General features: G+C 40.0%; 1 protein-coding gene across 3 annotated transcripts in view; it reads right to left on the reverse strand.

Moving 5' to 3' along the window:
* Positions 1–2073: 2073 nt before the first annotated feature.
* The window catches only part of LOC115041980 (uncharacterized), a 67013-nt gene continuing 52896 nt past the window's right edge, over positions 2074–16190 (reverse strand). For 2 of the 3 annotated variants that reach the window (XM_029499941.1, XM_029499940.1), the window contains exons 4-5: positions 13245–13450; positions 2074–3500 (exon numbers count right to left, since the gene is read on the reverse strand). In XM_029499941.1, the coding sequence (XP_029355801.1) occupies positions 3278–3500; positions 13245–13450 (429 nt within the window). In that variant the 3' untranslated portion in view covers positions 2074–3277. The remainder of the gene's footprint in view (positions 3501–13244; positions 13451–16190) is intronic. The other variant, XR_003840655.1, reaches the window with a different exon arrangement.

The following is a 16190-nucleotide window of genomic DNA, read 5'->3' on the forward strand; positions in this document are numbered from 1 at the left end:
GGTGACATGCTTATATTATGGGCAGCTGTAGCTCAGGTGGTGGAGCAGGTAGGCTATTAATCACAGTCCAGTCCTCGGTTCCTCTTGCCTGATCGCTGGCATCCTAAATAGTTTCCAATGTGCAAATGTGGGAAAATGCTCCCAAACTAACCCAAACAGCTAAAGGGAAACGACAACGACAAATCGAAAAACACAACAACAAAAGAGCCATGACAACGACAAATGAGAAAACACAACAGCAAAAACAGAAACGACAACAACATTAACCAAAGCTGCGTCCCAGCTCGCGTCTGCGAGGCACCGCGACCGCAAGACATGTAAACCGTAATCGCTTGTTCATGACATATAAAACTACACAAATACACACAACGTCACGTGTATATAATCAGTCGATCCACCGATTTATCAAAGGATTCATTAAACAAATGCACAAAGCCACGAGGGTTAGCAAAACAGCGGAAAAGCGACCAGACCTGTAGATAGCTACGCTAAATGATGCTACTTATCAATCGTGTCTTTTTTTGTCTATCTAATTAATTGTTGCACTCGTAACCCCTTCAGGTTAAATGACACACAACAAACTTCTCACTCTACATTAAACCTTACCTAAGTTTGTGTGTATGTATCCTGTAGCTTCTGTAGCAGAACCGCTGAGCAAGGTCAGAAATCAGATGCAAATTAGCTAGCTTGCTCTGGGAAGGAAATGTCACAACATCCAAAAGTAGCCTAACACAAACATTACATTAACGTTACATCCCTTAACTTACTTGATTGTCGTGCATGAGTTTGATCACCGTCAACTTCTTGCAGCCTTTACCCACAATCACTGCAGAAGTTGAGTTTCATCCAGGACAATTCATCACAGTGTGTTCATTTGTTTGTTTGTCTGGCGTGCCGCGAAGTGGTGTCCTTCTTCCAATCAGTGATGATTCATGTCACCCGAAGGTATCTACCCTTTCTGGTTGGGTTAACGTAGTTGTCGTTTCTCGTTTGCTGTTGTGTTATTTGATTTGTCGTCGTTTCCCTTTTGCTGTTGTGTTTTTTTGATTTGTCGTTGTCGTTTCTCTTTTGCTGTTGTGATTTGCACTTCCAGGCCACCGTACAAACAGATGCCATGCCAAAAACACTTTTTTTAATTTTTTTTTTTTAATAATGGGAAACAGTAGGTTGTTGTTAGGTGGGAAGGTAAAAGCCAGCCGTTTGCCAGGATTCACAGAAGAATTTGTCTTGCCTGATGGTCATGCAACCTTTCGGTTTTGCCATTTGCAGCGATGTCCTGTCGGTGGTTATGGATGTAAGGGAACCCGCTGGAGGCGTGCCCTCCCCGTGTGCCCACCTGCCTCTCTTACAGCAGGCTGCTGTACCATGTGGAGCCCCAGATGTTGCCGGCTGAATAATCCACACTCATACACTCATGAAAATGTCCATCTGGCCCTCACACACACATTAAGCCCCGGCACCATACAGGCATAGGGACACTGGGCCTCTGTGGGCCTGTTATGTGGCATTTACCCGATACAGCGGCGAGATACTGCTGTACGTCTTCTGTTCGGTCCACAGAAAGCTGAAGCTGAGGTAGTGCACAGCTGAGAGTCACTTGGCTGTGACCGAGGGGTGAAACGGAGAGGCCCTTGGCAGGATAAGCCTGCAGATCTCACTGCTAGCTGAGCAGAGCAGAGCAGAGTGAGGAGGATCTTTTTACGTTAGCTGTGCTTCAGGCACATGCAGATAACAGCAAAGCTGCTGACTGGCAGGAGAAGCACCAACGTTACAGCCCTGCATCACAGCTGGCAATGTTTATCCAATCAAAATAAAAGACGGCTTTTTTGTTTCAGGGTTTTCTTTGCAGGAAGAAAATTACACTATATATTTTAATTTGGCTAAATAGAAAGAGACCTGAAGATTACTCGATGTAAACATCAGCTTGAGGCCTGCCTCAGTTTTTAATGGTTGTCACAAAACTTTTGAACATACTGATTCAACATTGGTTTACAGTAAAACAACATTTAATTATTCAACATAAGTATTTAATAAACAAGACAGTAAGACAGTTTCCTGCAAAATACATTTACATACAAGTTTTTTTTTTTTTTTTTAGTCTTTTTGGAAAACTGTACGTCTTCTGCAGCTCTGGAAGAGCTTCATCAAGTCAGTGACCCTAATGTTCATCATGAGATGAATCATCATGGTTCATCTCTGTTCTGGCCTGCAGTCTGGAAACTAATAACTAGCCTGTGGTGTAAACTGGAGGGTATGACCACTAACTGAGCATGAAGTGCTCACCAATAAGGACGTATTGGTTGCGTTATACGTGTGTGTACATGCAGGATACAGTATTTTTGAAGCTTGACACATATGTACAACAGAACGGTCTATAAATCTCTTTGGCACTTATTTCAACAATGTTTTTTCACTTCTTATGGTTTGATTAAACCACAGTCTGAACCAAAAATCATTTTGTGTTCTTCTTTTTCTTAATTGTAGCATATGGTCTGCAATACTATACATTTTGCAGTTAACATATGAGTACAAACCTGAAAAACAATGATTGTGGCTATGTGCAATATAAATGTTCTGTCTGATAAACTGAAGAAAAACAAAGTGCATTCTTGCATCTCTCTCAACACCTACAGAATATGCAAACTGAAAACTGGTACATATAAACATAACCCATAGATGACATGATGGTAAAATAAAATGGGGGCTACTTGTTGGCACTTTTTCTATTGGTATGATCACGGTTTATTTTTTAAAAACCAAGAAGCTGGGAACTGGGAAGCTTTACTCTCATTTCTGAGGCAGCAGTGGGACAGACGTTGCTCTCGCCCCCATCCTCGTCACCACTTCACAGGCTATTCAATTAGCAGAAGAAGCATTGGAGATGGAGCCATAATGGAGCTGATGAGATGCACAAGGACAGGTGACACTAATCAGAGCGGCGCCCCATTGTCTCTGTGTGGGCATCATTAAGGATAGAGAGTGATTTCAGGCTTTTTTTTTCCCCCTCTGAGCACGAACACACTCATGCAAGCTGCGTGCTCATTCTGTTCCTTATCCTCAATTTGCAATATGTGAGAATATATCCACTGAATAAAATGTAAGGCTGTGACTTGGAAGAAAACAAGAATATCTGACACCTCTAAAACAGATTTTAAAGTGTAAGATCTCATTAATGCACTGATAAACTGATGAGGTACCTCAAATGGCTCTTAGACACATGTAATACCTCAAGGATCCTTTTTGGCCTTCTGTGCTGTAAAGCTCCTCTGTTGGTGGTTTAGAAAAGGGTAAGACATCCATCCTTCAACACGCAAACTTTCCTCGTGTCCACTTGACTAGGTGAGGCCGCTGATGAAGCATGACCTGCTGCTGCTGAAGTGTCGTCAGACTGATCCCAATGGTCCAGGCCCGTTCTGTCTTCCTCAGAGCGGCGGGCCCGCACTGTGAAGGAGCTCTGCTCAGCCTGACGGTATCGGTTACTGAGGTAGCTCGACAGACACCTGAGAAAACACCATCGGAATATAAACATTAGGAGGGAACAAACTCAGAGACCCCGAGTCTGAGTGTGTCATCTAATATATTTCTGTCATCCAAGTCCAGTCAAATACATTCACACGTCATCCCAAATAATTTAGTTAGTATGATAACATAATCCTAATCTCATTAGTAAATCCCTATTCTGCCATTAACTGTCCCGCTTCTGTATGTGGGAAAGACAAGTCAGTCTCTCTCTAAATATAAAGGAAGTGGATGTATTTTCCAGCTGAAACATTGTCCAAACAAAGAACTGATGACTCATTGTATCTCTTGTTGAAATTAAAACTGCCCTGCAACAATAGAATCAAATTATGTCACAGTCAACAGTTTACAGGCAAAAACGCTGACATACTACTTGTATCCATGGCGAGATACATTTTATAAGAACCACAATCGGTGGTTGGGCCAAGTTAAGGAAATATGGTCTTCCCTTACTTCCTGCAGAAAAGTTAGAGGTGGATGGTCGTTGATAATTACATAAACCTACATCAGTATGGAGGGAAGAAGAAATTGAACACACACAATCTTTTTATTTTTTATTTTTTTACTTTGTTGATAACGAAAACAGCTTCTGCCACACAGTGGTGCAGTGGCTCACGACAGAAAGGTTATGGATTTCAGCCCTGGGCCCAGGGCCTTTCTGTGTGGAGTTTACATGTTCTCAGCAATAAGCAGTATAGATAATGGATGGATGGATCCTTCTTTGAAAGAGGATGTGAATCCCTCGACTAATGAGTTTATCAAAACCTAATTGGAGTCAGGAGTTAGTCCAGGTTAGAGCTGCTGTAGCTTATGAAAACACACTCACAACAACATTTAGGGCTGCTTTGCTTCCACAGGGCCTGGACAGCTAGATATAAGGAATTCAGATGTTTATGAGGGAATCTTGCAGGATTATGCCGCGGTGTGTGTCTGCCAGTGGAAGCTCTTTAAAAGCTCGGTGACCCTAGACTCTGATGCAAATTCACTACAGACTGGCTGCAAAAACATGATATGTGCATTTTGGAGTGGCCCAGTCAGAGCCTGGAACTCAACCCAGTGGAGATCCTGAAGGTCGGCCTGAAGAGCTGCGTAGACCAGGTGTCAGAAGAAAATGGCTGAGCTGGGCTCTTTATGGATGAAGGGTCTGAATGCTGTGCAGCTACATCTATGTTTGTGTTGTATTAACTTTAGTGCATTGCGTTTGCTAACACTCTTGACTTACATGAAGAATACATCAGATTTCAGGAACAATTCATGAAGAAAACTAAATAATTCCTATAGAGTTCACATATGGGGGTCCATTTGCCCACATTAACAAGGTCAAACCTCAAGAATGTCCCCGGCTGCACTGTTTAGTTTTTATACCAAGGCCTTTTCACTACCTATTAATAAAGTCATAGTTTCGGATAAATATGCAATAAGTGTCATCCGATTTTGTGCTTCAGGCGAGCATTGACTTTCTCAATATTTAACCAAGAGTGTGATATTCTCCTATTAAATGTGCAGTAATTGACAGCTTTTCCATGTTTATAAGGACACCACAACAATAGTGAAGGAGTTACAGAGTCACGCGGTCCTATATGCCCTCTCCTTTTACAATAACTCTATTTTGGTCTCTACCAAACCTGAAAGAAACATCCGGCTCTGAATGCACTAAATGCTCCACTCTGTACAGGTTAGTGTGCGGTGGGTTTATCAGAGCTTCTTCACAGAAATTATCTGCCTGCTGTTTCTGAAAACAATATTAACTAGAAAAGTGAGAGAGAATCATGAAGTTGTGGAATGGAAACATTGAGATGAAAAATGCTAAATTGTTGGGCTCAGATGATGTTTTTCTTGTTACTATTTTGGTCTAGACTATTGGATGTTTTGTTTTTTTTTTTTCTCAACAGTGTTCTCAGGACAAAATGCTAATTAAAAGCATAGCCTTGGGAACATTTGTTGGTCATTTTTTCAGTTTGGACAACATAATTCAATAGAATAGCAGCTGGATTCATTTTGACATTATTCAGAGTTAAAGTCCATTTAGCTGTATTTTTGGTGTTCATTGCCAAGTATGTGGTTCTTTGCTACCATGTTGACTGGATGGTCTTGAACTGTTTCTGTGTGCTGTGTGGTGATAGGCAGATGGAGTACAGTGTGTTTTTACATAAAAAACACTGATGAGGGTCTTTTGCAGTAAAACCAAAACAATGAGTTCTTTGTGGTTTTGTGACGAGGAGTGACACTTAAATACTAATCATGCTTTAGTTTGTAGGACTAGAAAAAATACATTGGAATAAAAAACACTTAAGTTTGAAATCATATTAAATATTGTCATGATTATATCGCAAACATTTTTTTTAATGCAAGTTAGTTGTAGATGAAATAAAACCTGGGACACAGCATATTTCAGTTACATCTCCAGCTGTTGGCCAAAAGTTACAAGTATGCTAAACATCTAATATTTTCCACCTAGTGTTTGGCAATGCTTAAGAAGTAATGGGTATTTTTGGTTTATAAGGTTTATAGATCCTAAACGCAAGCAAATACTAAGCAATTTTATTAGTCTAAGTGTAGAACAACAACTACAAAAGACAACAAATCATACAAACAATACTTAAGGTAAATTGGGATAGGTTCTCTGAACAAACCACTTCATTTCGAGACAGACACCGCTCAGCATTGCCTGGCAACCATCAGCAGAATGTGTACTTTTTGATAATATTCAATAATACTTTGTAATTCAAAAGTTTGACATTTTTGGTGTATGGTAAAAAGTGCTACAATGGACAGAAAACAGAAAAACACCCTTCTCTCTCCAGATTGACTTGAAGCATAACCTCAGTCCACATAGTAATTGTGTACTGAGGCAAATCAATGCCTCAGATCACAATTGAAGCGTTTTGCTTGTTTACAACATCTATCATTTGTTCTTATCAAGTGTGATCAGAGCAATTTTCCCTCCCTTAATATAGGTTTGATGGGAAAGAGAAAAGCTCAATTCTCAGAGAATTGGAAAACACATTTCTTGTGCTTTGTGGTAACTAAACTGTCAACAGATAAGAGAGTCCATAGTATCAACTTGTAGGTAATTCATCTTCCAATTGTGCCTTTGTGTTTTCATTTGGAACAGCTTGGAAATATGGTTTGAGGCCTTAGCTCAAATGTCACAGCAAATACTTTGTTCAAATGTTCAAAGGAAGGGAAATGTGAAGCAGAATGCAAAATGTGTTTACCCTGCTCACTCTCATTCCTTTTCATTAATTCATCTTCTACTGCTTATCCCCTCCAGGTCACGGGGGGTGCTGGAGCCAATCCCAGCTCACTGGGTGAGGGGCGGGGTCACCCTGGACAGGTCACCAGTCCATCCCAGGGCCAACACACAGAGACAGACAGAGACCAACAACCACTCACACTCACACTCAGAACTACAGACAATTTCGAGTCTCCATTAACCTAAACATGTCTTTGGGTGCTGGGAGGAAACCCATACACGCACAGGGAGAACATAAAAACTCTGCACATAAAGGCTCCAGGCTGGGGAACCGAACCCACGTCTTTCTTATTGTGGATCGCTAACCACCATGCTGCCTAGCACACTCTCTTTCCCTCAAATAAAACATTTTAACTTACAGGGAAATGACATGTTGAAGGAAAACCCAGCATTACGTTTCTGGGTGTTGGTCTTGGGCTGCCAGAGCAGCTGCAATGCTTGGATTCTACAAATCTTGGATCTGCGATGGAGAAAGATATTCCCTCACCAGGTGTTAAAATGATGGTCATCGCAAAATAAGTGCTGGTTCGGTTGGGCTCTGGTGACTGCAAAGACCGCAGCATATGATTTACATCATTTCCAAACCCATTAAGCCATTCAGTGACCCTTATGGACGTGGACACTGTCTACGCTCTATTTTTTCTATAATGTCTGTATATGTAGCTGTTATTTACTTCAAAGAAGACAAAACAAGCTCACAAAAAAAAAAAACCCAAAACAAAACAACAACAACAACAACAACACATTTTTACCCACAATGAGCTACTCGTCCCCAGGCAGCTCTGAAAACTGCTGCAGACAGTAGCGTGAGGTGAGAGAGCAGCGTAGGCCACTTTGTATCATGTCAGCACTAGCAGTTAGACGCCATCTCTACAGTGTCCCTTGTCACCAATCACATCCTTTTAAACCACCCAGGGAGCTTGACATCCCCTCTTGCGCGCACACACACACACACACACACACACACACACACACACACACACACACACACACAATAACACACACATACACAGTCCCTTATCTGTCAATGCTGCTTAAATAATGTAATTAATGACTTAATTAACATTTCCATAATCTATTTTAATAAATCTAACACGGCATAATGAGAGTTTCTAACCTCCAGGCAATGGCATATAAGAATTCACAGTGCGGAGCAGCATGGTCAGGGCACTGTCGCAGCTCCGCAACTCCTGCCATGACAGTAAAGGAAGGAGAGGGCACATATTGTGTGACAGCCCTCTGAAAGGCAGTTCAAGCCTGACAAATGTCATGTGACTTTGTGAATCTGTCCAATAACAGACCTGCAGAAAGTAGACAAGGGCTCAAACAGATTGTTTTGGAGGTTGAAAAATGTTGACAGGAAGCCAGGAGTTCCATGGATTTGACGAAAATGAGAAATGCTAATGTGAAGGTAAACTGTCAGAAGATTACAAGATACAGTAATGAGGCTGAGTAGAATTATGCTACTTAGTGGCTTTAAACAATCTCTTCTTTCCCTTTCCGATTCCGACATACACAATACAGGTAATAAATGATAATGTATTCATAATATGAAGATAACTTTCTTCAATCCTCTCACTGAACAGGAAAGGTACCAAACTAAACAGGAATATAGTAATCAAATGACGTTTATCACATTAGTGTATTTGTTTTCTTTCTTTTCTATTATTGTAATGAGACTGTACACCTCAGAGTGACTTCACAATTTTCTCTGTCACAAGTCACCAATATATGAATTAGTTAAATATCTATTCAGTTTTATTTAAGTAATTCCTTAAAATTAAGGTTACATCTTCCAATTGCTTTAGCTGCTGCTCTTGGGAGAACCAGCAGGAAGAAAAAGTGCAGTTGTTGGGGAGTATTTTCTGTTGCCAACTGACAGTTGGTGCTCTTTTGCAGCAGCTATTTACAGCAATAGGTCGTTGTTTCAGGAATGGAATGTGAAAAAGATCGATCCAGCTTAGAGTATGAAGGCTCTACCTGTTAGTGAGAAATTGTTGACAACCAGAGCAATATATTAGTGATGTTATTGTTTAAAAGTGCACTCCTCCATAGTTGGACCGACTATAGACAAATTAAAATGATAGCAGCAGAACCAGGAAAAATGTCTTTACTTAATTCTACATTTCAGTATCCAAACTTCATGACTGCATGCAGCGTAACGCCACTGCTGAGTTCAGTCAGAGATTTGCAGAGGTGGGCAGAGTACATAACTTCAGCACTTGAGTAAAAGTACAGATACTCCTTGTCAGATATTACTCCAATACAAGTAAAAGTAGCTTTGTCAAAATATTACTTAAGTAAAAGTACAAAAGTATTTGCTCAAAAAATTAAGAATAAAAAAAAAAAAACCTCAGGAAATACAGGAAAGGAAAGGAAACATGTCTGATTCTGCAGACATGTTTATAGTTCAAAAGTACCTTCAGTTAAAGAGGCCCTACAAGAACCGGTCTCTGGAGGGATCCGGATCCGGTCTAGTCTCCAGTCTCTGGAGGGTTTGGTCCAGTCCAGAGGTCTCCAGCTCCGGTCCTGGAGGGACACTGTCCTGCTCCAACACACCTTCAAATGATCAGCTCATCAAGCTCTGCTGAAGTCTGATCAGGAGTCACTCATTTGAATCAGGAAACCGCATTTGGAGACCTCTGGTCTGGTGTCTCTTTATATGGACACAATAAACACAGTCTCAAACTCTGGGGGGGGGTCTGTGGGGGTCCAGTCTCTGCTGGTTGTGCTGTGTTACATCATGTTGCTGTCTCTGCTATTCACCTTCATTAACAGACTGTCCTGTGTGCTTCTCTGCTTCCTCTTATGAAAAACAAAAACGGAGGCGAGAATTAGTGAGTCAGAGTCGCGGCTCCGCACTTTAGCTAGCTCAGTTTATGCTAGTGTAGCTAGCTATAAAGCTAAGTCTCATTGATGCTGGTAACCATGGTAACTAGCAGTGCAGGCTGAACTGAGTAGTTGAACACATGGACCGGTTTTATTCAGCTCTCTTCCTCCTTCCAACATCACAACACAATACTTTTAGGTGTTTCATCACACTGAACATAAAGCTTACAGCGGCTACAGCTGAAGTTACTTCTCACACCATTCAACGGAGAGAGGGACAAACACACAACACAACATGGCTACGTGCTGACTATGTCACACATTAATCACAAGGCCACCTGCTCAGGCCGGTCACACTGCGCAGCGGCCATGGGACAAGTGAACGAGAGACTCAGGACAGAAGACCTGCAGTCGGATCCCCTAAAGTGGAGCTGTGTGGATATTAACCAGTTTTAGCACAATATCTCATGTGCCACAAGTATCAACATGCATTTCAATATAGTTCCCCATTGCTGAGCCTATTTTGTGTTTGTCAACCTTTCATCATCTGTCATGTTGGGAAGTGAAGCGCATTGCAGTGTAAAGGTGAGGCAGCATGTCTCTGTGTGTCTATCATATCTATCATATTTATAATAAAAAAACAAAGAATAAAAATATAACATTTCTGTTTCCTAAATGTTCTTTTCTGTTTCATGTAAATATATATACAATTATTTCCCTATTTAATTAATTATTTCATGTTCCTGTTGCAGTACTTCATGAATATCTGTCAAACTCTTCCATCGAAGTCAGTGGGTGGGGCCAGGCCCACCGAGAGTGGGGGGACAGATCTGCTGTCCCGGGCCCAGGGGGACCCAGAACTGGGCCCTCATTAAATTATGGAACAATTTTTCTAAATTTCTCAAAATAAGAAAATAAGCATATTTGTGGAAAAGATTATTTGATTATTTTTAGAGATTAGAAGATTATTTGTATATTTGAGTTGCGTAAGCTTCTCATTTGCTTTCTTCCAAATTGTCACCTCCTCAACAAATGGTTTGGCCACCGATCCTTCGCTAAGGCCCGTGACTCTGCAATCGATTCATCTATGGATTCACGGCTGATTCTTATCGATTCAGGACGCTGCTACCGACACAACCATATCACTTGTCAAACCGAATATCCGGTCGTATTGTTTTATAGTTCACAAGCCTAACAGAGAACAGATAATGTCACTTTGTATTTTATTTTATTTTGTTTTCAAAATAGCAGACTACAAGCCCAACTATTGATGATTTTAGTGTCATCACTTAAGTTTTTAAAGTAATGCTTGGTTGTTTATTTTATGAAGAATTGTGAAAAATTTTAAAGTTAATTTATTAGTTGACCTCTGACCTTGACAATGATGCAACACTGGAAGTACCAGTGCCCAAGAATCCAAATCATTCTTATCCTGTTAATGTTTAAAAATGACTGGTTATGACTGTTTGCTATTTGTTGTGAATATGAACTGATTGTTTTTCTGTTCTTTTTTTACCAATACAAATTTTTTTCTGTGTGTCTTGTTCATCTTCTAGTCCTACAGAAGAGTTAGCCTGAGTTCATAAAGTCGGGACAAGGGATGACTTTACTTGCCAACTTTGTGAGAGCTTTGTCCGCCGTCTTGATCAATAATAATCCTTTTTATTCATCTTTGGGTTGATTGGTTTCTATGGTTTTATCTCTGAGTCCAGTGTTTCAGCAGAAAATCCACCACAGAGGCAGTTTGTTAGATTTTGCACTGCTCCTTCTGGGGCCAAAAATTGTATTTCAAAGCAAAATGCTGTGATTGTTTCCAAGACCTGCAGACAGACTTCAATATATAAAACGGATGGAGTTCTATTAAACAAAAAAGCATTATGCTTCTTGATAAAGTGATTAATAGCTTATTTCTCAATGTGATGACAATACCTTTTTTGTAACCAAAATAATATATCAAATTCATTAAAAACTGCGCTGTAATGATGAAATAAAGAATTCTTACAGTGTTTAACTGTTTTCCGGCAAACCAAAGATGTCTGAGGTGCTATAGTCATAGTAAAAGACCCCACAAGTACACAGCACTGGGTGATCACAATAAAAAAAAAAAAAATTCATCCCAATTGTTTACTTGTGTATCTTTGTCTTAAGGCCCTGTTTCAGAGATTAACTGGGTGTGTTGTGGGTGAGAGATGAGGGGGTTGGCGCTCGTAAGGACTTCCCCCCGGAGCTGAAGAGTGACTGAGATGCTCCCTGACAGGGGGCAGCAGGAGGCTGGCACATCCCATGCAGCACAGACACCATGGGGCAGTCTGTGGGCCTCACCAATCTTAATAAGGGCACCCACCAACCTTTTCATTGTACCAGCAATAATTTAAGCATCAGTTGACAGCAAACCCCCTCTTTTACTCCAGTCAGATACATCCAAATTTCAGCAGTGAGCTTTCAAAACCACATAAATGTAGAATAACAATCAATTTGTTCTTCTTATTTGTTATCTTAAGACTTATATATATATATATATATATAAAAAAAAATTTGGATTTCAGTATTATAACTGTGGGCACCTCTTTCAACTTGCAACAATGAGCAACTGGGCTTATTTAAGAATGAAGCTCATCCGAAGCTGCTGCATATTTTGTACACAAACCAATTTCCTGTCATAAACTTACCGCTTGTTGCTAGTGCGGACAAAGACCGAAACAGCATGATGATGCAGAAGCACAGAACCAGCGCAACCATATTTATTAATTAACAGTTTACTAGCCACATTCCTTGCAAAAGTATTTAAAAGCTGAAAATTTTTTACAAGTCTTATTTAGTTAATTACAAACAGCTTCTTATTTTCATAAAGACAAACACTGGAGGAGGGCGATGGAGGACACAAAATTTGAATCTTTCAATTGGAGGTTGGTGAGCAGCTTGACTTTTACGAACATCATATTTTACAATGAATGCTTTAAGTAGGTCATCATCAACACTCAGATGAATAAGGTCACTAAGAATGTAGTTTCATCTTCAAAATTTTTTTCTTGTTTTTCCAAACATATGTAATTTTGAGTAATGTGCAGTTTGACTGAGCTACTCCTTCAGGCGATTACCTAATCTGAATTTGTAATCTGATTACACTATTTGTCACATATTGTTTTTTAATCACAGAGCAGACATTGTTCGTGCCAGGAATCTTATTCATTATTTACAAGTTAGATGTTAATAAAAACAGACTGTTCATTTACTAATGGTTTACAGAACCGCAGGCATTGTTCCAATTAGCGATATCAAAATGGGAAAGAGGACTATAAAAAACAAGAGGGGTGGGGTGGGGGTGAGGGAGGTGTTGGGGGTTGGACAACAGCATGTTTTCAGCGATGATTATTTGGCTGACACAGATGCTCACTACTTCCTGTTGTAAATCACACAAAAATTAGATACGGTACAGGCCAAATGTTTGGACACACCGTCTCATTCAAATGAATAGGAAAGTGTGCCCAAACTTTTGGCCTGTACTGTATTTCTTTAAATTGTTGTTGGCATGCGGCAGTTGAGAAATGTGTCAAAGTTGTTTGCCATGTTATGTGATGATCAGACCAAGGGTACTTAAACTCTAGCTTTTCAAGAACAGAGTAAAAATGTCAGTACTCACTTGACCAGCAGGATCTCTGTCAGTAGGCCGAAGGAGGCTGCTGCCACTTTAAAGGTGCTGGGAGGAGGAGGACTGTCGAACGCAGTCATCATGCAGTGAACGACATAAGGGACAAGACCCAGCAAAACTAACACGGTCATCAGCACAAGCCACGTCTGCCACTGGAAGCTCATCAACCGCCACGGAGAACTCCACTGGAGCTGGTACTGGAAAACAAGAGCGACACCCGATATAGCTTTGTGAGTCCTCATAATTTAGCACAGTCATACTGTACAGTCACATCAGCATGAGTTTAAAATGCATAAACCAAATTGTAGAGCCAGCAACGCACGAAGAAGTTGTAGCTCCATTAGCATTTCTGTCCCGGAAAACAGTTTTTTTCAGTTGATCTGCAGAACGTTTAGCAAACAGCATCATCAAGTGAAAATTTCTTGGTTGAAAAGATTAGTTACGAGCAACTGCTTGTAAAAGCACTGGCATTTCCATTAAGAATGAAATTGAAATAGCACATGTTTGTGTCCTAATTTGCTAAATTAAGATGGTAACCATGGCAATCACCACGTTCGAAAAACATCAACATATCAAATCTGTGCTTTCAAGCGTGTTAGTCTGATGACATCAACATTAAGATCAAAGCTGAATCAAGACATGGACTTTACACAGAAGCTAATTAGTCTGATGTCCCGTCCAATGAAAACTGAATGACTGCTGATATCATCTGACACAAAGCAGTCGTTAGAAGTCCAAAACTAGAGACCTGCTTTAACGTATAAAGAAATTATCGAGTAACACCAAGCCATCATCACCTGTTAAGTTGATATGGCAAAAACTTGTTTACACATTCATTACGGAAGAACAGTATCGTTTATCTCGACTATTCTTTGTGGGCACCAGATGGATGTAAGTTGAATATTCGCTCTCAGATGTTTCTTCAGCTGTTACCATCAAAGTTGTGGGTCAGACAACTAAACAGTGATCTGAAAATTGGTTTCCTTCTCCCTATTCAACCTCCATCTCTTTTCATCAAATAGATTGATTTTGTTATATCCCCATGTATTACAGTCGTTTTAAGATACTTCTTGAAACCTCCCGATTTAAAGGTCGGCTCATGACAAACAATAAAAGCTGTTTCAATGTTATCTAGGCTTGTTTCTATTATTTTCTGGTGTTAGTTTTTATGGCTGAAGCTTGAGGCGCCTTGCTGTGTGGGAAGATGACTTAACCATTGTTAATCCCATTCTCTGATTGGCTGACTATATCTGCGAATGAGCACAATGTGAGCGCAAGCGTTTAGAAAACACTTAAACTATATATATATATATATATATATAGCCCATGCCCATATATAAAAACACTGAAGCATGTATCCAGCATCAGGCCAGCATGCAAATACTGCCTTAAATCCTTGCCAAACATTGCCTTGCTCTGGAGACAAACCAAACCACTTCAACAGTGTTTGATTAGTGTCTGGAATTCATCTGCAAATGTGCACTTGCCTTGTCCTCTTTCATGGCTGCTATTCATTAATTAGCTTCTTTGTGCAACTGAGCTATCCTCAGTGTTTAAGGTTACATCAGGCCCCAGTAAGTGGCTGCCTGATAACAGAATGCATCCATCTTCATTACTCAACCCTTTCTGTCTAGGCTTGCTCCTCCACAAGTGAGCTATGCTAGTATGTTCTAAGGAATTGGCCCATTTCATTGCAGTGAGATTGTGATCTTTTGCCTCTTTTGATTTTAGTTACTCAGATTAAACAACCGAGTTGTGGTTTACATTTCATATTAGGTTCTTTTAGGTTCTCAAGAGGGAGTATTGGTGCAGCCAAATCAAAACCAAATCAGTAACTACACCTTTCTGGGATAAAAAAAAAAAAAAAAAAAAAAGTAGGCCAAGAACTAAGACAGACATTACAACTCCTTAACTTGTAAATGTCATTTGATCTGAGCCACTGTGGTGATTTCTCAGATGAATCTCAACTATCATACAAAAAACATTCAAAAAGTTCTGGCTCATTTTTAAGATCACTCCTGACAAGCAACAGACACTACACATGTAGATCACAGTTAGATATTATATTAAATGTCACAATAATTTAAATCACTTGATCACAAGTCAACCAATACAATGTCTTGTTTGTCAAATCTTAGAAAATTGTATTAATCATTTATGAATCAAAAACTGAAGTTGAATTCTTTTCTATTTGGCTTCATAATACAGACAGTTTCCTAGATGATTTTGCTTGTACACAAAGACAGACAAATTGCAAGCTTATTCCATCCTTTCTGCCCAGATATTCAGATAAATGTCTTCTCAAATGAAAACATATGTTTTCAATCTTAGAAAATATGAATAGACTCAACTCCCAAGGTAATAACAGAGCAAATGTGTTGCCAAACAATGAAGCCTTTATTTTGTATTTCAGGGAATGGAACCTGACAACACAAGCTTTAAATACTGGGACTAAATGTTGTGGTCAGTCTGTAAGGTTTTGGATGACTAAAAGCAATTGAACACAATTTGCTGACAATCCTGAAAAGGCGCGTTTAAATGAAGCTCTTAGCGTCACATCCATCAGTGGGATCTCAGCTTTTAGTCATTCAAGGTCAAGACAGTTTGAATTGGGTTAAAAGCAGCTCAAAATGTTTATTGTATTCCCCTGGCCAAATTAATTATCTGTGAAGAAGCTGAGGGAAATAACCATGAGGAGACAGACCATCACATCTGTCTTGTGCCCACGTGACTCTGCATGGAATGTAAGCAGGTCTCTAGTATTTTGTTGTTTGCAGGTTTCTAGATGAGTAGTTCAGAGGAAAAAGGAGACACAATGGTCCACCTAATCCGAGGAAACCATGATTAAAGACACACTATATGAGTACATGTATCACAGCCTTGGCAGGCCTGCCTGACCCTTTTTTGGAACACTGTCTTGTCAGAAATTACATTTGC

This window comes from Echeneis naucrates, chromosome 4 (genome assembly GCF_900963305.1).
Source record: "Echeneis naucrates chromosome 4, fEcheNa1.1, whole genome shotgun sequence".
Lineage (NCBI taxonomy): Eukaryota > Metazoa > Chordata > Actinopteri > Carangiformes > Echeneidae > Echeneis > Echeneis naucrates.